Genomic DNA, 19,789 nt, shown 5'->3' with positions numbered 1-19,789 from the left:
GGCATCGCCTATGACCCGGTTCCGGATCATTTGGCTTCGATCTACGTCGCACCCAGGATTTGGGCACCGATTTACTTTTTGCGCTTCCTTTCTCCCTCGGCGGCCTGTCACAGCTCGTGCTTTTCGCTTCCTCTTTAATCGTCTTCCTTTCTCCCTCGAGCCCCGATTCCTGGCCGACCATTGCATGCAAGCCACACCGTCTCTTTGAAGTCTCGTTTTGTTCTGCAAGCGTGAAAATTGGGCAGCATCTCTTTGCACATTGTCTCATAGTGTTCATTGTGAAACGTTCTTTTGCTGTTTTCTATTTCCTGCAAGCACCGATCCTTTTTTATCGACGTGTTGTCCGTGTACAGCTTTCTGAGACCGGTACACAAGTGAATGTCTCGCAGCATCATCATCATCCATCATCCAAGCATTGACTGGCAATATCAATGCAATTTTTTTCTTCTTCGCCCGACCTTACGCAATGCTTCCCTGGGACTACATGTAGCTGGATTCTAGTTTTGAGGGTGGTTGTCTGGCAAGTCAGCAGACATCGGTCGTAGGTCGTAGAAGTGTATCCCGATGAATCCGAAACCGCGTAGCCCTCGAGCCTCTGAAGAATTCCATTATGATCTGGCTCTGTCAGACATAGGGAGAGAGATAGAGGGGGGCAATGTAATTCTGCTTCAGACCATAGCCACCGTATTGCTTATTCAAAGAATGAAGTAAAAGGAAGAAAGAAAGAAAGAAAGAAAGAAAGACAAAAGTAAAACCAGAAAAAGATGACAGCGACAGCCACTAATAAATAAATAAGGCCTCCAGGCAAGAGAAGGAAGGAAGGGTAGGTAACTAATTAACTAACTAACCCCCACGCTTTCATCTACAATGGAAAGCGTATGAGTGGATAAACATGCAAACCCGGCCCCGGTCCCGATAGTACCACGCGAGAGATCCCGAGGGTAAAAGCCAATGGGACGAGAATGAATAATCGGGAAGAAGGAAAGAAAAGAAAAAAATGAAAAAAGAAGACAGAATAAGGAAAAGGAAAAAGAAAAGTCTCTGCGGCATCAGCTGCCACATGTTGTTGCCGGGGTTCAGGTTAGTTAGTTAGGGGGAAAACACATGCTTGGCAAATCGAGGATTTTGCCGAGGGGTGGACCTGGGGATTATACCTTGCCTGCTTAGTTGGGTGGTACTTTGCTTGGCTATTTGGATGGATGGGATCTTGGTTTGAAGAGGTAATTATGTGCGGAGTAGTATAGTAGCTATTCGGTTGGGATGTGTTGGATATGGGAGGAGTAGTAGGTATTCGGGTGAAAAGTAGATGGATGTAGACTCGGCTGCCAGTAGTAGATAGACTTGTTATGGGATCCCGATGGATGGATGGATGGATGGTGGATGGATCAGGTACATACGAAGTAAGGTACTGCTTGGTTGTTCCAACCGGGTAGTTACTTTTGTGAACCATGGACAGGCTGGCTACTGCTTACCTTCATGGCCTGATCTCTCTTTCTGTGTGTGTGTGGCGTTGAGAATGAATTTTCTCCATTATTTTCCTCCTTCGGGGGCGGGGGAGCAGACGGGGGGCCGAATAGATGATCTAGCCGGCATGTGCGATATATGCCCGTGTCGCTAAGCCAGCAAGGAAGTAATCCCTCTTTTCCCGATGGCCATGGCCTCTTCTCCTCTCTCTCGTTGAATGTCGGGTCCATCCGCCGGTAAACTCTCCAACCTACCATTGATGACGAAGATTGGTTTTTGCTGACTGACCTGATGATCAATCAAACCGGCGGTGACTCTCGTGCGTGAAGGAAGGGGAAGAGGGGTTGGTATTCCCGTATGACCAATTAATATCCACCATGGTGGAGTTGCATCCATCCATCAGGAAGTACGGAGTATATGATTGATGATTGATCCTTTGGGGAAGACCGGTTGAAGCCAGAGCCGGGGTTGAGAGGGTAGGGATCTTCCGCCTGGGGTCGACATCGTGAGAGCGAGCTTTTTGATTTTTCGGGCCGGTGTTCCTTGGCACCGACCAAGTTGGTTTAAGTTTTTCTCGGGGAATTGGATCGGTCTGGGGTTGAGGATTGCGGGATGGTTGTGGATGACTGTATGTGCCTTACAGTTTTTTTTGTTACTCAAGAAAAGGTCGACGTTTTGAGTTAAAATTGAAGAGAATTCTTTTGTATGCAAAGAGTAAGAATTAGATCTTACCCGATGGATAAATGTATCTCTTCTTTTCTCGGGGATTTTAGATGGAGAAGAGATGTAGAGGTGTGTCTTGTGGAGTGAAGAGAAAGAGAAAAGTGGAGAGCAGGAAGAGGACCCTCGCTCGGGAACCCCCACGGAATGTTGCTGATGGCCTCCCACGCTCTTCTCTTCCCTCTCTCTCTCTCTCTCTCTCTCTCTGTCTACTCCATACTACAGCAACAACATCATCATCATCATCATCTTCTTCTTATTTTACCCCCACGCCAGTCGGCCCTCTCCACAAATGGCATCCCACCAGTCCCGACGGTTTCCCCTAATGATCCTGATCTCATCTCCAGACTCTCTCCCCGCTTCCGTCTTCCCCATTGGCGGGGTTGGCTGTTTCTAGTCTTCAACCATGTCTTCATTCCCGATCCCCATTGCCATTGCGGCTTCTCTTCCCCGTCTGTCTCCCCATCCTTCGGGAACCTTGTCGGGTCGTCATCGCTCGGTTCTCTACTCTCTGACCACATCAAAAAGGTCCCCTGGTCCCGACTGCAGCTGGCACCATGGTCCCGTGGTTTACTCTACTCCTCCTCCCTTTCTCCCTCTCCTCTTCCTAATCTTTCCTATCTCTTGATCCCCTTGCCCTCCCTTACTTGAACCGTTTCCACCTCCCTCTCCTGTTGATCCATTCTTCTTCTTCTCACGTTGTCGTTGTCATTGTCAGTGTCATTGTCATTGTCTCCCTCCCTTTTGCCTCATAGAAGGCCAGTGTCAGACCATCGGAGACAATCATGTCCCCCAGAACTTCTCATGATGTCGAACGGGACTTCGACAAGAGCCATGTCGACAACGTCGAGATCGTGACCGATGGAGTGGCCAATGCCGACAAACCGAACCCCAAGAAGGAGGCCCCGGCCTATGTGGCCAGTCTCTCCCCCGAGGAGCGTGAGAGAGCCGAGAAGGCCCTGGTCCGCAAGATTGACCTGCGTCTTCTGCCCATGATCATCATCATGTACATCCTTAACTATCTGGACCGGAATAACATCGTAAGTGGAATGCTTTAGCTTGTCCGTATAATCAATTCTGTGCTCACTATTCTGTTTACTATCAGGCTGCTGCCAAACTCGCTGGTCTCGTCACCGACTTGAACTTGCAGGGCGTGGAATACCAGACCTGTGTCAGTATCCTGTTCGTGGGTTATCTGTTGATGCAAAGTAGGTGCAGACCTCTATTGGCAGAGTAGCAAATACTAACAGTACCAGTTCCCTCCAATTTGCTCCTGAACAAGTTCGGAAAGCCTGCCCTCTACCTTCCGGGTGCTATGATGCTATGGGGTATTATCTCTACGTGCACGGCGGGAGCTCAGAACTATGCCGGCTTGGTTGTAGTTCGCTTCTTCCTCGGTTTCGTTGAAGCTGCTTACTTCGTACGTCTGCCTAGACGGAAACAATATATTTCAGAGCGCCTTACTGACTTCTATTCTCCCTTCCAGCCTGGCTGTCTTTACTTCCTGAGTGCCTGGTACACTCGCAAGGAACTCGGCTTCCGCACTGCAGCTCTCTACTCGGGTTCCCTGATTTCAGGAGCTTTCTCTGGACTTATTGCCGCTGGTATCACTGAGAACATGGACTACAAGATGGGTCTTCGTGCTTGGTTAGTTCCAAAATAAAAACATAAGACGTGCAAATCGCTGACTTGAGAGCAACAGGCGCTGGCTTTTCATCATCGAGGGTGCAATCACCATCGTTGTTGCCGCCATCTCCATCTTCATTCTGCCCAACTTCCCTAGAACCACCAGCTGGCTCAGCGAAGAAGAGAAGCAGCTTGCCGCTTGGCGGCTGGAGGAAGACATCGGTGAGGACGACTGGGTGGATAGTGAACAACAAACCTTCCTCCACGGTGTGCAGTTGGCCTTTACCGATATTAAGACCTGGATTCTTGTAAGTGCCCAGTTACAAAGTCATTGCCCTTCTCTCAGCTTACACATATAGATGCTACTCATCTTGTGCATTGTCTCTTCCGCCTCCGTCACAAACTTCTTCCCCACCGTCGTCAAGACCCTCAACTACGGCAACATCGAGACGCTTCTGCTCACCGCTCCCCCATACGTTCTGGCCGTCATCTGTGCCTTTGCCAATGCCTGGCATGCCGACCGTACTGGCGAGCGCTACTTCCACATCACCCTTCCCCTGTACATCTCCGTCGCGTCTTTCATCCTCGCTGCCACCACCACCAGTATCGCTCCCCGCTATGTCTCTATGATGCTGATGGTCCCATCCCTGTACACCGGCTACGTGGTAGCCCTGGGCTGGATCTCAAGCACCCTCCCCCGTCCGGCATCGAAGCGTGCTGCGGCTCTGGCAGGTATCAACTGCGTCAGTAATGCCAGTAGTATCTATGCCAGTTACATGTACCCGGACAGTGATGCGCCACGATTCGGTAAGTAGCCTCATTCGACTTACTATCTCACAAAAGCCAGACACTAATTATACTACTAGTCACTGCCATGACCGTCAACTGTGTCACCGCCTTCGTGGCCATTCTGTCCGCAACTGCCCTCCGCTTCATTCTCGTCCGGCTGAACAAGAAGCTCGATCGGGGCGAGGGCCTGGGCGATGGCGGAGGTGTCCCTGGCCAAGCCAGCTCCAGGGGCTTCCGTTTCTTGGTTTAGAATTAGATTGCTTTGTTACGACTTCGGATTGTTATGGGTTGCTTTATATACCCCGAGCGGGTTATGGTTATGGTTATGGTTTTGGTAAATATTTGCACACAGCATTCCTATCAGATTTTGGGTCATCTAGTTGGCTGGCTAGTATCATGACGAGTATGCACGATGCACGATGCATGATGCATTATGATGTGTTATTTTACCTATCTATTATTGGGTATTAAATGAAGACATGATCTGAATACAAAATGTGATTTTAACTACAACGACATACCCCCAAATACATCAATTAAGGCCTATTATCTTATTACCAGAACTCTCAAAACCCCTCAATCAGCCCAAGACTACTTGAATAAAGACATGATCTGAAAACAAAATGTGATTTGAACTACGACATACCAAGAACCCCAAACACCTTTCCCATATCCCACCAGAACCCTCAAGACCCCTCGATCTAAAACCCAAAGCTTACATAAAAATAAAGATACAATATGATACAAATCATGAATTGAACTAAAACAACACACAACAAAAACCTAAATCAATAATCCCTTTTTCTACCTACACCACACTAAACCTCTCTCTCTCTACATCACTCAAGCAAACTTCAACCTCTCCACACTCCACCCCGGTCTCAACCCCTCAGTCTCCAACCCAGCCACATCCAACGAACTATCCGCCACATAATTCACCTTCCAATCGACCGTAATTTCCGCCCCATCCTCCGTCTGCGCCCACACCGCCACCCCAATCGTATTCTCCCCACTGTAATCCAACACCCCCACGGGAACCGGGAACACCACCTGGTTGCCAATGTACGGATTGAACCGTCCGTACTGGTATCCGTTCACGAATAACTGCGCGCGGTACGCATTCGGTGCGTTGTTAGGTGTGCCCAGTACGAATGAGATGGAGACGTCTAGGCCTCGTGGGATGTTGAGGGGGATGGTGGTGCGGAAGAATTTTACTGTTGCGCCGGTGAAGGATAGACTTGATGATGATACACTGGGCCATGTGCTGTCGTCGAACCCGGGCAGATGCCATCCGACTCGCTCTGCGTAGAGCCCGTCTTCGTTCCAGGCACCGCGGACCGGGTCGAGGTTGGATTCGCCGCCGGCGGTGCCGGCGAGGCGCCAGTGGGTGAATTCGGGGGACGTGGTGTTGTCGGAGGGGAGGAGGCGCGCTTCGAGAATGCCGCGTGGGTTGAGGGCGCCGGTGGTTTCGTCGTGGCCGGTGTCGTCGTGGATTATTAGGAGGGTGTTTTGGGTGGCTTGGTGGGTGATGTTGGTTGGGAAGACGAAGGTTTGGTTGGCTTGTTCGATGGAGGCGTTGCCCAGATAGGAGCCTAGGAAGTGGCCGTTTAGGTAGGCGGAGAAACCGCTGGTTTTTTGTTAGATGGGGGTGGTTGTTTGTAGGTGGAGGGAGAAAGGGGAAGGAAGGGCTTACAATGCGCTGCCTCCTTGGACGTTCAGGAAGACTCCGCTGGCGCTGCCGTTGAAGTAGCCGCGCCAGAGACGGACGCCGTTGTGGAAGCCTAGGGTGGAAGTATATTAGGTTAGTTTGTTAGGTATAGAGGAAGAGGGTAGACGTACCGTATTCGTCAGCGTAGAGGACGGGCAGTGTGGCGGGTTTGCTGGGGTTGGCGGTTGTCATGTGGTTTGCATCTGGGATAGAGGTTAGTATCGGGTGAAGGAGTTGAAGTGACGAATGTACTGACCAACCCACGCCGGACCGGAGGCATCGTATGTCGGAAGTCGCTCCGGCAGGCTGTCGTTGACTTTCCAGGAAGTGAAAGCTGGCAGTTGAATAGATACAGGCGCAGCGATAGTGGCCTTGAGGCTACCGTAGGAGGACTTGGATGTCTTTAGTTGCTTGCCGTTCCATGTGACGGTTTTGACATCCTTAGGCGCGAAGATTTCCACAGCTGTTTCGTTGATGGAGTCGCCCTTGATTGCAAGAGTTGATTTCTCCAGACTAGCGGAGCGAACAAGATATGGGCCTTGGATGAGAACTACTCGTGGGTTAGATCGTTACTCTGGATATCAAGGAGTCTGTTTTGTTTTCTTACCCGCTTCGTCCTCCGGAACAAGAGGGTCCTCTGTTAGAGCAGGGGCCCAGAACTCGTATGCTGCGGTCCTGTCTAGTAGGATCACCCGAATGTCGTTGTCGATCTGAACGACACTCATTCCCTGGGCCTGAGTAAATCCGACGACAAGGTTACCTCCTTGTTGGTGGAAGTTGATCGCTGAGCAGTCTTGACACTTTGACACAACAGACCCGGATTTTGCGCCCTTCACTGCGAATTCTCCAGACTCGCCTGTCGGAACCCAAAGGACGAGGGTGGGCTTCTTGTCCAAGACGGCGTAAGTGAGGACTTCGGCAGTAGAATACAGAAGGGTCTCCGACCCGAAGGTGAAGTCGGTAACGATGATCTTAGATTGATGGCCGTCGAGACGGATTGAGCCTCCAAGTCTGGGAACGATGAGGTTGCCCGCTGACGTGTTGACGCGCAGGCTGAACGCCTCGTTTGTGCCGACAGTTGAGTCCTCGTGAAGCGTGACGTAGAATCCAGCGTTGGTTGTAGGGTTCCGCAGTTCGTATGCTTTGACAGCAGTGTTGTTGGTGTATTGCGTTCCGTTACCGATGAGGTCGGTCATTGTCAGATCTCGTGCACTGCGCGTAAACAAGGAAAGCAGCTTGGTCTCATAGTACTTGGACGAGATGGATCGGTCTTCGGAGATAGGAGAGGAGTAGTCGTAGCTAGTGGCTGTGACAGGCGCAGCAATCGCTCCCCAATTCGTTCCTCCATACAACATGTAAAGACTCATGGCTGTGACTCTCTGGGCGATGTTCCACCGGTAGAATAGATTGACAAAGTCCACTCCAGTATCGTCGCCGCAGCCACCTTCAGGTCCAGCCCAGGGGTTGTACGAGCCGCCCTGGAACTCAGGCATGAACGACGGCATTGTCGGCGAAAAGTCGAGGAAATAGTCATAGTATTCGACAACCTGGTAGGCTACATACTCGCCATTGGTGGATGTACACTGGCTGACATCGCAAGTCCAGCACTGGAAAAGTCAGCTAAGTCAAGATTCAATCGCGACAAGCCACTTACTGAAGGATAGGAGTCCAAGCCCACAACATCGACATTGCCTCCAGCGTTGGACCAATCGCGACTCCAAGCCATGGCATTCATATTGGGATCATTTGCGGTGAACGGTACGAGAATGCCATTCTCGCGAGCGCTGCTTTCAAGAAGCTCCATGTAGGCGATGGCTGTCTCGTTAGGAACCCTTTCGCTGGGATCACTGAGCCATTGATCGCCATACTCGTTCTCGATCTGGTAGCAGAACGTATTTTGGCCATTCGTAACCTGGTAGCGACTAGTGATCTCCGTCATTTTCTCGAAGTATGGCTTCCATGCTTCCGTGTATCGCGAATCGTTGTTGCGCAACGTTCCATAGTCGCCAGTCGTCAGCCACAGAGGAAAGCCACCCGCACTGGCTTCTGCATTTATGTAGGGACCCGGGCGAACGATAATATACATCCCAAGCTCCTTTGCGAGTTCGAAGATTGGTGTGATGTCGCGGGCACCGGTGGAGAAGTCGACCGTGTGATTATTCGGGGCATGCCACGCCCAGCTCGAGTAGATTGAAAAAGTCGTAAAGCCTGCAGCTTTGATCTTCTCAAGGATATCCCTCCATAGGCCAGGTACTGGGATGCGCCAGTAATGGAATTCACCGGAGAAGACAAAGATCCTCTCACCATGGACCTTGAAACTGTAATGATCCCACTGGATGTCTGTGGTCAGACCGTCATCGTAAAGCGGCCATCCAGTTTCCGTCTGGTTCTGGGCAGCGGCCAGAAGACCTGTACTGGAGAGTAAAAGAGCGCATAACTTGGTGATCCGCGTCATGGCTGCTCCTTGAACTGACCTGATGGAGGATCAGGAATGCGTGCCTGTAAGGATTACCCATTTTCGACACTCCGGGCCAGGAGGTCCAATTTATAGCCCGCCTTCAACTGAGGAAAAATGTTTAACATCTCGTCTCCCATGATTTCAGGCCCCGCCGTCTAGCCTAATTAGTGGCGTAGAACCCATGAGCCCTGGTTTATTTCCGAAAGTCTCTCTTGAAAGCGTAAGCGTAACTCCGAATGACACTATCCACAACTGGCTCTGTGATGAAATCAACGACTGCCAAGCGAACTCATAATACTCGTTGATTTGAATAGTACTAGGCTACCATTCGTTCAAGAGGACATGGAGGCCAAAGAACCAATGATTAAACGGTGCCGATAGTGCCAACTTAATGAGACCGGGACAGGGTTCGGGGTGGAGTACACCCAGGGACCAAAACCATTGTAGATTCAAGCTTGCGCTGCACAAGTCCGGCGGAGGTGTCAGCCAATGTGGGGTGGAACTAGTCTGTGGGGAAACCAGGCCGGGTTTTTCCTCCATTCAGAGGGATTGTCGGGGTGCAATTTTCCTGTGGGGGAATCGGATGGCTTGATCGATGCCTGTCTGACGCAGAGATGCTGTGCCGAGGTAAGCAACACCAGTTAGCTGGACCAGAAACCCCAAGGACAGAGCTGTCAACGTACTTCCAGGTTCAAAGGGAGAGCTAGATAGTCTTTCGATAAATGAGGTTGTTCGTTGATGAAACAGATAGTATTATAGGGAATGTGATGAATCTCGAGATGGAGATGATGACGGGGAAGTGCAGGATTCTAGCCCACAGTAAGAGAGCCCAGCGCGCACATGGCCGCGACGCCACCACCAGATGAGCTGCATTGTTACGAGATCATAATTTGAGATCTTAATAAGATAATATGATTGCCCAATTCCAAACGATTTCTTTGACTAAATTACAAAAACTTTTCCAATTCCATCCCGACACCTAAACCAACAGCCTCCATGTCCAACGGTGGATGAGGTTCCAAAAAGAAGTATGTACACACACAATAGTAGGGATCTATCACAAGATAAACGGGGAATGATTATGAACAGCAGGGGGTGAAACAGGGAAGACAATAATCCAAGAGAAGCTGTCCAAGAGAAGCAAAGTACATTAAGAAACCGTATGTAACCGGGCCCGTGGATAGGCTGCTAGCCTGACGGCGACCACTTTAGATACCGTGGGCCATCAGACCGGAACCAACCCGGGCCCGGCGGGGGGAAACCGCGGGTCCTGCCTCTGCAGGATGGTCGATGAATCCCGAGGGAAACCGACCGACGTTATCGTACATCCCCGAACCGCCATGATGAAAGGCCGATTTCGCGATTCGGGCCGAGGCGACAGGCTATGTCGCCTTCAGTTGATCTTCCCTGAAAAATATTTTTATCCTTCTATACTGATTCGAGGCTCCAGATAAGTAACCCATAACCAGCGGTGCTGAAGACTTAGGCAGAGCGATCCAGAACCTCGTAGGGGTTGGAGTCTTTAGTGTCCACGACAATGGTCGAGCTCTGGAGCTCTTCCTTAGTCGCCTTCTTCGCGCCCTTCTTGCCGCTGACGGTCGAGAACCCTGAGTCGGAGTCAGCATCACTGCTGGCGACACGCGTTTTCTGCTTGGCAGCAGTTGCGCGGGTGCGAATAGGAGAGTTCTCAGCAGGCTTCTGCTGGTTCTTCTGTGCCCGGAGGGCTTGGATCTTGTTCACAGCCTCATCTTCGGTAGCTTCACTGGTCTCTCCGTTGACCTCGACGGCCTTGCGGATCTCGCGGCTCACGCCTCTCAGGGCATCCATTCCGGCTTTCTCAGCGGCGTGCAACTGAGTCGGCTGACGGGGACCGGGCTCCTTGCGGTAGAGGTACGAGCGAACGAAGAACCGGGCAAAGAGGTAGGTCAAAGGCAGAAGGTACATCACGTTGAGCCAGATAGCGAAACCCTGGCCGCTGGTGTCCATACAGGTCACCATCGGTCCGACATGGAGGACGCGCGCACCAGCAGCAGCTTCCGGGACACCCACGTTCTCAGCAATGCCTTCCGCGCCCGCAGCGCGGAACCCGAGCTTCTTGAGCCATGGCACAAGTCCAGCGCCGGCAGTACCCGCGGGCACAGTCGGGGTGTCAACAGGAGAGGCCGGAGCGGTCTGGCCCACAGGAAGAGTGTAGCTGAAGAACAGGTAGGAAGCAGCCATGGTGGAGCCAATGATAAACTGGGTGATTTGCATGGTGGTCAAGGATCTCTTGATCACGGTGGGGACGCGAATGCGCAGGGCAGTCACAGTGTAGTAGGTGTACTGCATGGGACGGTCAGAACATATGAGCAACAAGTCAAAAACAACCCGAGAGGGACGTCACATACCATCAAAGCATGAATTCCAGAGTTGACCAAGGTGAAGATCCAGATAGGAGCTGCGACGTAACGGATACCGGCCCACATGCACATCATGGCACCGGCGTGATGGTAAGTCTGCAGGGTCGAGCTCTTCTTACCCTTGGCCAGGATGATGACGGTATCAAGGACCTCGTAGAACTTGGACAGGTAGAAAATCCAGCCGAGGAAGGCCAGACCCTCATTCCAGAGACGACCAAGATCAGAGGGGTCCGGAACACCGCCTGCAGCCAGGCTGAACTCGGGGTTGCGGAAAGTCCACTGGTCGACAGTAGAGTCGTACGTAGCCGCGTTACCGTAACCACGGGGCCCATTGATCTTGCACAGCGTATCGGCAACAGCTGCGACGTAGTTGGGATCATCCCGACTGGGCCACGAGCTGCGGAACGCACGGATCATGCCCGCAAAAGTCCATGCCGAGTAGATGGCCAGGAAAACATTGTGAAGGATGACGAACAGCTTAAAGAGACGCGTCTGACTGAATCCATAAGGCTTGTAACCCCGGCTCTTGTTGATGCGATTGACGAGGACCACGGTCACAGCGTACACACTGGCGATTGTGATCGGAACGCGCACGTCCAACAGCTGGTTGTAGAGCGTCGGGGGGATGTTGAAGGGCTGGTTCCATGTCGGCTCGGAGATCACAGGGGCGGGGACAGTTGCTGGGAGCTCGCTGGGAGGGAATTTCAAGAGGGACGAAGGAGGCAGGCCGATGCGAATAACGGCCGGGTTCGCCTCGCCGTGGACGGTGAAGTCGTACATGGTCGGGACGCGATTTCGTGCGACTTTGGGACGACCCGACGATAAGGGAAAAGATACGGATGGGAGATTGAAGGAAGAATCAGGAGGGAAAGAAGATGAGAATTGGCCGGCGACTCTTTAAGAAGAAATGGTGGGACACTTCAATTAGCCCGAGCCGAGAGAAGAAAATCACCAGGAAAATTTCCAGGCCAAGCAAGTCCACTCGGACAACTGGATACTGGAGGGGAGCGCGCGCAAATCCCGCTGTGAACTGGGGATAAGCAGCAATTGTAAGGCGCGACCAAAAACCTTACGCGAGCGTGGAGGAGGGGAGAGGGAGGAGGAGGATAGGCAACGGTTGGTCGAACGAACGGTGATCGCTGGTGACAAGGAGTTAAAGCAAGGCCGATGTGATTAATTCATAATTGAGGTCAGTCAATCTCCGGATTGCAGTTGGACCGTGGATCAATGAGAGTCACGATGATCGCGGCGAGTGGAGCCGCGCAGCGTTTTGTTGGGAATTCGGCCAACCTTCAAGCCTCGGCCCAACAAAGTGGTTACTGGAGAGCTCTGGCATGCTTGTGAAAGATACTGATAAAGATGATGATGATGATGGATTGGCATTGGAATTGCATGGGGGTTTGGGGGATCTTCCCCCTTGAAGGAGGTCATCCTCCATCCTATACAAGCTGACTGCATTTGTTGGAGATGATATAAGATCTTGTTTCTCCCACTCACATGATGACCGGCCCGGATTTACTGAATATTTCTCCGCCTCGACAAACAAACCGAACAAATCAACCCTCCGCAATTGCTCTCAACCGCATGAAAACAAGGTAGTACAACATCTCCTATTGCCCCAATATACTCCCTTTTCTTATCAAACACCTAGTACAACACTCCGGAAAGGAATTGAGTTGCCTTAAAACGGTATGACATCAACCAGCGGAAGTGACAGCCATTCCACGCCAATTAAGGATTTGGTTTTGGTTTTCTCCAACAATTCGATTTCCGGCCTTCCAGAAGCAGTACAGTGGATCCCGTGACTGCACCATGACTCGTGGTGCTGACTCAGCGCCTGACATCACCCAACCATCATTGACTCGACAAATCCGGCCCTCATTGGCTAGACGGACAAGTAGATACTGGCAAGAACTGTTTGTAGTAGAAACGCAATTGCCTGGCAGGAATTGCCCTAGTAGGTACTGCTCCAGGTTTACACGAGAAGCTGCCCAGTTAGACCTTTGTCAGTAGATGAGGATTCTGAGCCTGACGGCTCAGAACGCACATCACTCGTATTTCTCTGTGACGATCATCAAGGTCATGCCGTCAAGTCTGGAGTTCACAATCAGGGAGATGTATCGACTCCTTGGCGTATGTTCGAGCATTGGCAGCTTCTGTGGTCGTAGCTTACTGTATCCTGTTAACACTAGGATTAGATGGCACACATCATTTCATTAGCGGAGAGTACATGCTCAACGGAGCGACGTCGTATTTTTCGGTAGCATTGCTAGCAAGTTTCTGGTCTATCTCCCATGTATTACTCCTCATAGTCCTCGAATACAGGATACATAAGCCTAGTACTACTGGATAATGACATAGGCGTGGTATGTCGCCGACTAATGTCGGAATCAAAGAAGTGCAATGTCCAATCCGATATTTTGATTCAACTACTCCCTTATGAACGCCTCCACGCGCAATACCCCGTCCGTTAATCCATAGTCCATCAAAGTACCAGTTTCCGTATTCCACATACCAAGATGCATGTATGTACAAAAGCGAGAGTGGGTATGTATGTATGTATGCACGCACGTACGTATCTTCACATGACAAGACAGGAAAATAGACAAAGCATGGAAAGTGAATGGGTAGCACCTTGGTATATCCATCTTCCAAAAACTGAATTGAAGATCGCTTGCTAATTGGAAACGAGGGGAAAGGTATCAAAAGAAAAAGTTTTATTGAGTGGAAAGGCAGTTTCAACGACGCATAGCCGGCCTTCGCTCATCATCTTCAAATGACGATACAGACGAAACATCATCCATATCCCTAGCATGGGTATACGATCGACGCGATATCTCAGATACTGCGTCGTCGAGTGGATGATCAAAAGGCGATATTGGACGGTCAAGTCTTGCTTCGGGGGAGGGCCAGGCAGCTGGCATGGTGGGCTGGGGGCTTCTCTCGGGGTTGTTGTTGTCTCTGTTGGGGACTTCTGCTGCTGCTGCTGCTGCAACTCCTGCTCCTGCTGCGGCAGCGGCAGCGGCAGTAGCAGCGGTATGAAAGTTGTGGTTATTCGTACTTGGTGGGCTAAAGTCGCGGGGATGATTGTTGGTAGGGTTGATATGCTCGGGTTCTTGCGGGACAGGGCGACCTGGGATGGGACCTGTGAAGGGGATGTCGTGGGAATTTGTGGGCGCAAATTCCCATGTTGCGCCGTTTGCTGCTTGCTGTGGTCGTTGTTGTGGAGGTGATCGTGCTTGGCGAGGGACTGCGCCCATGCTGACTGGGGGTTGATTGTTGTTGGTCTGTGGTAAGGTGGAGCGGTTGCGTTTTTGACGCCTGCGTCTTAGGATGAAGAACAATATGGCTGCGATGATAGCTGCGCCAACGACTGCAACGGGAACCGCGATAGCGATGGTCTGGTTGTTGCTGCTAGAACTGCCAGAGCTGCTGGTGCTTTTGACAGCTGTAGAGGTGGAGGTACTCGAGGAGGTTGAGGATGAATGGGTTGCAGTTGCGGTGGTAGTGGTGAGTTGTGAGCTTGACTCACTAGTGGTGATCGGAGTCCATTGCTGGGTGGTGGTCCTGGTGGTTTCTCCAGGATAATACTTTGCTGTCGTAGTGTGCTCCGATCCCCATGGGTCCTGCGTGGTGAATTCTGATTCCCCGCCAGGGTTGTAGTTAGAGCCTCCGCCTATGCCGGCCATTTTGCCAATGCTCAAATTTTGTTCTCGACTGGTTTTATCCCGCCTACGTGGTGGTGCAGAACAATGGGGGCTTTATATGTGCGTCGTGCCGGGGTACAAAGGAAGGTGGGCAGTGGTGATAAATCTTAAGGAATGTAGTGGCCCTACACAAGGGCGATCTTTCATTGAACAAGGTGGGATATGCCGGACTCGACTATAGCCATGATTAAACAATGGAACACCTGAGATTCACGTATGAGCATGGACCTACCACATGGGAGCCCTCAGGCTGATTCTGCAGGCTTCTGTTGAGAAAGATTCCTATACTAATGTACGTCGGGAACACCCAGACATGCCAGTCACAGAGCAAACAAAGAGCCTATACGCGCCTATGCGTATGTGAGAAATGAGAATATACGGGGAGAAATAAAAGAAAAGCACGGATCCTGCCCGGGAAATAAAGATGGGGAAAGAAAACTGCCCAAGCTAACACAAAGGAAGGCTGACATGGCGCAGCAGCTCCTAGTGAAGGACTACTGAGGGCACCAAGTATAGATTCGGACGGAGGGTCGCTCACTGCCAATCAGCAGTGAAGTTGGCGGCACAGCACGAAGCGCTGCCCACCATCCAGGACGACACGCATGCATCTCGCATCCGTTAGTCAACAGAGACGAAACAACGGACAAGCCTCTCCTCCCCGAGGCTCAGTTAGTACGGAGTAACTAATTACGATAGGCGCCGACATTGACAGGTTGTTTAGTCTGGGAGGGGGGTTCCATCTAGCGCTGTCGTGGACCGGGACCGTTTATATATCTGCCCTATGAGATAACAAAGACAAGGCGCCTAGCAGGCATCCAAACAATAATTTTCTTTGGCCGCGAGGTGGGATGGTGCTCATAGGGCCGCGAATTTGGTAGCCCTGAGAGGGAGTGACTTAGCTCCAATCATCGGCCCGTTAGTCTGATCGACGCATTAGTTCGTCGCGTTAAGAGACCGGAGACGTAGCAGCGTTGCGTGGCCCCGACATGGGGGCCAAAGGATCCTTGACCGTCGCAGACAGCCAGTTATACTGCGGCCGAAGGAGACCCCGGGGATGATATGTGATCATCGCATACCCCGGATGACCAGCCGGTGTGTCTGGGACGAAAATAACTTACTTATGCAGTTGAAGTATGTAAGAAGAGTAAGCAGGAGCAATGCATGACTTGAAGCAGTTCGTAAATCCAGCGAATGAACATCACATGACCCCGGAAATTGGAGATGGCCGGATCCGGTTAGGCGCGGGGTGGAGTGCGGACCGCCCGCTCAAAAGGGACTAGTGTCACGGCACTGCCTCGCTCTTCTTATCTCTCCGGTCCCGGTCGGATCGGCGTCATTGCAACTACCTAAGTACTCCACTGAAACAACTTATTTGCTGGTTCAACGCCGCTGTTACAGATCATGAGTGGACTCAAGGGGGTAATGAAAGAGGGCTGGCACCCTAAGGGTAAAGATGGGAAGAAGGAAAGTTGGAGGAATGACTTCAAAGGCATAAATCAAGTGGTTAGTGTCTTCCACCCCCGGCTCCAACTAGGCCACTAGCTGATGTGAAATTACCTCATTCTAGGCAGGATGGATGGGGAAGGGGAAAGACAACACCAACGATCGTGAAGAGCATGTTTCGGCACCTCTTTCTTCGCTCAAGGACCCAGCATCTTTTGGACCACCGCCGAAGCATATCAAATATCATGGCGCTGCCGCTCTGCCGAATGAGACAACGCCGGATCGGAGAGGATTAGGTGCCCCGTTGCCACAAGAACAGATAGATCGTCAAAATGCTCAAATGCAAGAGCAGCAGCAACAAATGCAAATGCAGGAGGAGGCTGCTCAGAAACCAGCACCCCCACCGCTGCCATATCGTGCGAACCGGACGGGTCTGGACACCTCTAACCTTCCGCCGCCCCCAGTCAGACGCATGGGTTCTCCAGCAGATTCCATACCACCCCCCAGTTCCAGACCCAAACCCAATCTTCCGCCGCGACTTCCTTCTCGCAACAATTCGACTCCATCCCCGCACCCGCCTACCCCACCCCCAGCTTACTCTCCCCATTCTCAGACGCCTTCGCATGCCGAAGAATACATAAACCAAGGCGCTGCTTCCCGCCTTTCCCAAGCTGGTGTGTCAGTACCTGCACTTGGAATAGGAAATAATGCCGGTCAATGGGGAAGAGATAGCAGTTCTCCCGGTACTGCGTCCCCAGCAATTGCAGGCTCCGTCGGTCAAGCACCGGTGAACGAATTGCAATCCCGTTTCTCGCAATTGAGGACCACCTCCTCGAGCTCTCCTGCTCCTCCCCCGCCGCCAGCACGAACTTATACCAATGGCAGCACGGCCCAGTCTGTATCTAGCCCGGAGCCCAGAAGTGGCTCTTCTACAGTCAGTGAATTTCGAGAGCGACATAACGACAAGATCCAAGCGGGGAAACAGAAGCTGAATGGGCTGAACGAGAAGTACGGGATATCCCAGCGAGTCAACAAGTTTTTTGACGACCAGAAGACTCCAAGCACTCAAGCACCTCCGGTGCCACCTCACCCGAATGCAAATAGTTCGACATCCAGTGTTGACACGGATGCATTGAGTAAAAGAAAGGCTCCGCCGCCGCCACCTCCTCCAAAGAAGGCGGGGATGCGTTCAACGCCTGTCGCCGGGTCAGCCCCGACGCCACCGCCTCTTCCTTTGAACACCAAGCCCCGTTGAGCGGAGGTCTTGACTGATGTGTTAGCAGTCCGCTTGGCTCATTGATGGGTCATGTATCATTAGTATATATATATCGTTGCATAGCCATGTCACACTGTATACCGTCTATTATTACTATAACTGTCCTGGCATTATCGGGTGACAGAGTAGCACCCTGCCAACTACCGATTGCCAGGCTCTACGAAATGAAACTCTTCTGGTTCCACCCAGCAGTGTTCAGAGAAGGCCACCACCCCCTCTACCAGATCGATCGTCCAAGCACGCAGCTAAGCCATCCATCTCCTGAACAAGCACACTCCGATCATCACATTTCCGAGCGGTATCAAAGTCAATCAACGTAGCTTTCCCACCACCGATAAGAAAATTAAATGGATTCGTATCCCCATGACAAACCCCCAGATCATGAAGCCGCCGCAATACCTCCCTGCAGCTCTCAACATCCTGAATCCCAGCATGCCGTGCATCTCTTATATATTCAATCAGAAACCCAATCACGCGTCCACTCTCCGTAACGTGACCAAGGAACCCAGGCCCAATACCATGACCCGATATCCACTGATACGCCGTAGTTTCATTTCCAATGTACTGGACCTCCCAGGGAAACCGCGCGAACTTGGCGACGACAACAACATTATCATACTGTGGACATTTGACTTTATAAATCCCCGTCCGTAATTTCTTCTCCACCGAAAGATCCAAGTAGTCGACATGAGTCTCATGCCAGATGTCTTGGACTCCGGGGAACTGGGTCAATTTGATGGATGTAAAGCACGGTTGATTATCGTTTGCGTCTCGGGAAATCAAGCCTTCGTTCCAATCCCCAAGGGGAAAATCCGGTAACATGGAGACTAGAGACGGAGCGAAACACATATCCTCTGTGCTGTAGATACCGGGTTCAACGGTGATGTACTTGATGGACTGGCCGTTGACTAAGAGGCGGAAGAAGCTTTGGTCATTCTCGTCCACTTCGGCTTGGAGGAGTTCGATTTGCTGTTGATTGGCCATGTTGGAAAGGATGGAATATGAGTATAAGGCTATGGTGTTGTAGTTTTTTGGGTGTGGCAGTGAAGCAAAAGTGAACTATGGTTGGCTTTATCTTAAGATGGGCGGTTGAAGGAAGGCTCCGATTTGATGTACGGTGCTCGGACCTTTGTGCGTTGTTACATCGACTTTGGATCATTAGTCGGGCGCTTATATTCATTGCTGTCTATTTGGAGGCAGGGTGTTCTCTTTATTTCGTAATTGTGTATATTCTTTGTAAGAGGCGTATCTCTTTCAGGTTGGGCGGGCTAAGGAGGTATTAATCACGCATATGAACAAATTGCCCCATATTTGAAGACGCCGCTCAATAGAAGCTTGGTAATAACTTCATTTCTCCAGCTACTACAATCCAGACTTTTTTAACTGAATAAAAGAGAGACTTACCAAAGCAGTCTAGATGTATGTATGGTTCTGCTGTTCTGTATCTGAAGGGCATTCGCACCGGGTGATCTGGAAATCTTTATAGATTAATCACATTGGCGGTTGTACCAGCTGTGGATACTATTACAGACATACTACTAAGCTAGCTTAGCTGTAAGGCTTTAGCCCTAGGAACACTTCTGATTATACTGGTCAACTAGGTTACCGTGCTCGCCTATTATATTTAGGGTTTATGCGTGTACAAAACGCGATCTTCTGATAATAATAGGAGTTAACGTTGGAGAGCTCTTGGTTGATGTCGCGCAGTGAGTCTAGTAGTCCGGAGGATGCGCTTCTATCTTCGAGGACTCCGGGTTGAGTGCTCAGGCGTGCTAATCGATGGGCAGGCAGTTGGAGATAATCTGTTAAGCTGGGCATCGGAGGAACAGCACTATCTGGAGTCCACAATGGTGGAATGACATTCTCCTGCGAGTTATCATGCGGGATTGGGAAGCTGAAGATATCGAACATGTTCCATTCACCAATGGATGGTGGTCCTGATGGCGGCGGTACCTCTGCTATCCCGACAGTAGCAGTAGCAGCAGCAGGAGTAGGAGCGACAGTGCTGCCAGGTTTGGAGTAAACAAGTTCTCGCTCATATGGCGAACGACCGTTCTCTCCTGGTGTCATTTCTGATTTATTAGATGCTCGTTTGCGACGTTTCACCCGCGCATTAGGTTCAGACTCGGCAGTAGTCCTTGTTGGACGACCGCTCCGTGATGGAGGACTCCATATGCACAGCCGATTCAGACGCTGGCA

The 19,789-nt window shown here is 51.2% G+C and overlaps 7 protein-coding genes across 7 annotated transcripts; 2 read left to right on the top strand and 5 right to left on the bottom strand.

Annotated features, from left to right (window-relative positions):
- Window positions 1-2,969: 2,969 nt before the first annotated feature.
- AtWU_05808 (putative MFS transporter) lies at window positions 2,970-4,849 on the top strand (the record flags this gene model as incomplete). The annotated part of the gene is made up of 7 exons (XM_035500918.1): window positions 2,970-3,224; window positions 3,290-3,392; window positions 3,441-3,604; window positions 3,671-3,831; window positions 3,887-4,118; window positions 4,170-4,617; window positions 4,677-4,849. 7 exons carry the CDS (start codon window positions 2,970-2,972, stop codon window positions 4,847-4,849), a joined length of 1,536 nt encoding a protein of 511 aa, XP_035356811.1.
- A 593-nt stretch (window positions 4,850-5,442) lies between these two features.
- On the bottom strand, window positions 5,443-8,762 carry AtWU_05807 (glycoside hydrolase family 35 protein; the record flags this gene model as incomplete). The annotated part of the gene is made up of 6 exons (XM_035500917.1): window positions 5,443-6,226; window positions 6,293-6,380; window positions 6,439-6,510; window positions 6,564-6,857; window positions 6,915-7,914; window positions 7,962-8,762. The coding sequence occupies 6 exons, from the start codon at window positions 8,760-8,762 to the stop codon at window positions 5,443-5,445; spliced, it is 3,039 nt and encodes a 1,012-aa protein (XP_035356810.1).
- Window positions 8,763-10,247: 1,485 nt separating this feature from the next.
- Window positions 10,248-11,944, bottom strand: AtWU_05806 (elongation of very long chain fatty acids protein; the record flags this gene model as incomplete). The annotated part of the gene is made up of 2 exons (XM_035500916.1): window positions 10,248-11,087; window positions 11,153-11,944. The coding sequence occupies 2 exons, from the start codon at window positions 11,942-11,944 to the stop codon at window positions 10,248-10,250; spliced, it is 1,632 nt and encodes a 543-aa protein (XP_035356809.1).
- Window positions 11,945-13,902: 1,958 nt separating this feature from the next.
- AtWU_05805 (citrate synthase family protein) lies at window positions 13,903-14,853 on the bottom strand (the record flags this gene model as incomplete). The annotated part of the gene is made up of 1 exon (XM_035500915.1): window positions 13,903-14,853. The coding sequence occupies one exon, from the start codon at window positions 14,851-14,853 to the stop codon at window positions 13,903-13,905; it is 951 nt and encodes a 316-aa protein (XP_035356808.1).
- Window positions 14,854-16,272: 1,419 nt separating this feature from the next.
- On the top strand, window positions 16,273-17,569 carry AtWU_05804 (uncharacterized protein; the record flags this gene model as incomplete). Its single annotated transcript, XM_035500914.1, has 2 exons — window positions 16,273-16,374; window positions 16,439-17,569. The coding sequence occupies 2 exons, from the start codon at window positions 16,273-16,275 to the stop codon at window positions 17,567-17,569; spliced, it is 1,233 nt and encodes a 410-aa protein (XP_035356807.1).
- A 216-nt stretch (window positions 17,570-17,785) lies between these two features.
- AtWU_05803 (alpha-galactosidase A precursor) lies at window positions 17,786-18,574 on the bottom strand (the record flags this gene model as incomplete). Its single annotated transcript, XM_035500913.1, has 1 exon — window positions 17,786-18,574. One exon carries the CDS (start codon window positions 18,572-18,574, stop codon window positions 17,786-17,788), a length of 789 nt encoding a protein of 262 aa, XP_035356806.1.
- Window positions 18,575-19,192: 618 nt separating this feature from the next.
- AtWU_05802 (transcription factor ACEII) lies at window positions 19,193-19,660 on the bottom strand (the record flags this gene model as incomplete). The annotated part of the gene is made up of 1 exon (XM_035500912.1): window positions 19,193-19,660. The coding sequence occupies one exon, from the start codon at window positions 19,658-19,660 to the stop codon at window positions 19,193-19,195; it is 468 nt and encodes a 155-aa protein (XP_035356805.1).
- Window positions 19,661-19,789: the final 129 nt, after the last annotated feature.

This window comes from Aspergillus tubingensis, assembly GCF_013340325.1.
Source record: "Aspergillus tubingensis WU-2223L DNA, scaffold_7, whole genome shotgun sequence".
In the NCBI taxonomy this organism is placed as follows: domain Eukaryota; kingdom Fungi; phylum Ascomycota; class Eurotiomycetes; order Eurotiales; family Aspergillaceae; genus Aspergillus; species Aspergillus tubingensis.
Note: the sequence above shows the minus strand (reverse complement) of the source record. Positions and strands in the feature narration are given on the sequence as shown.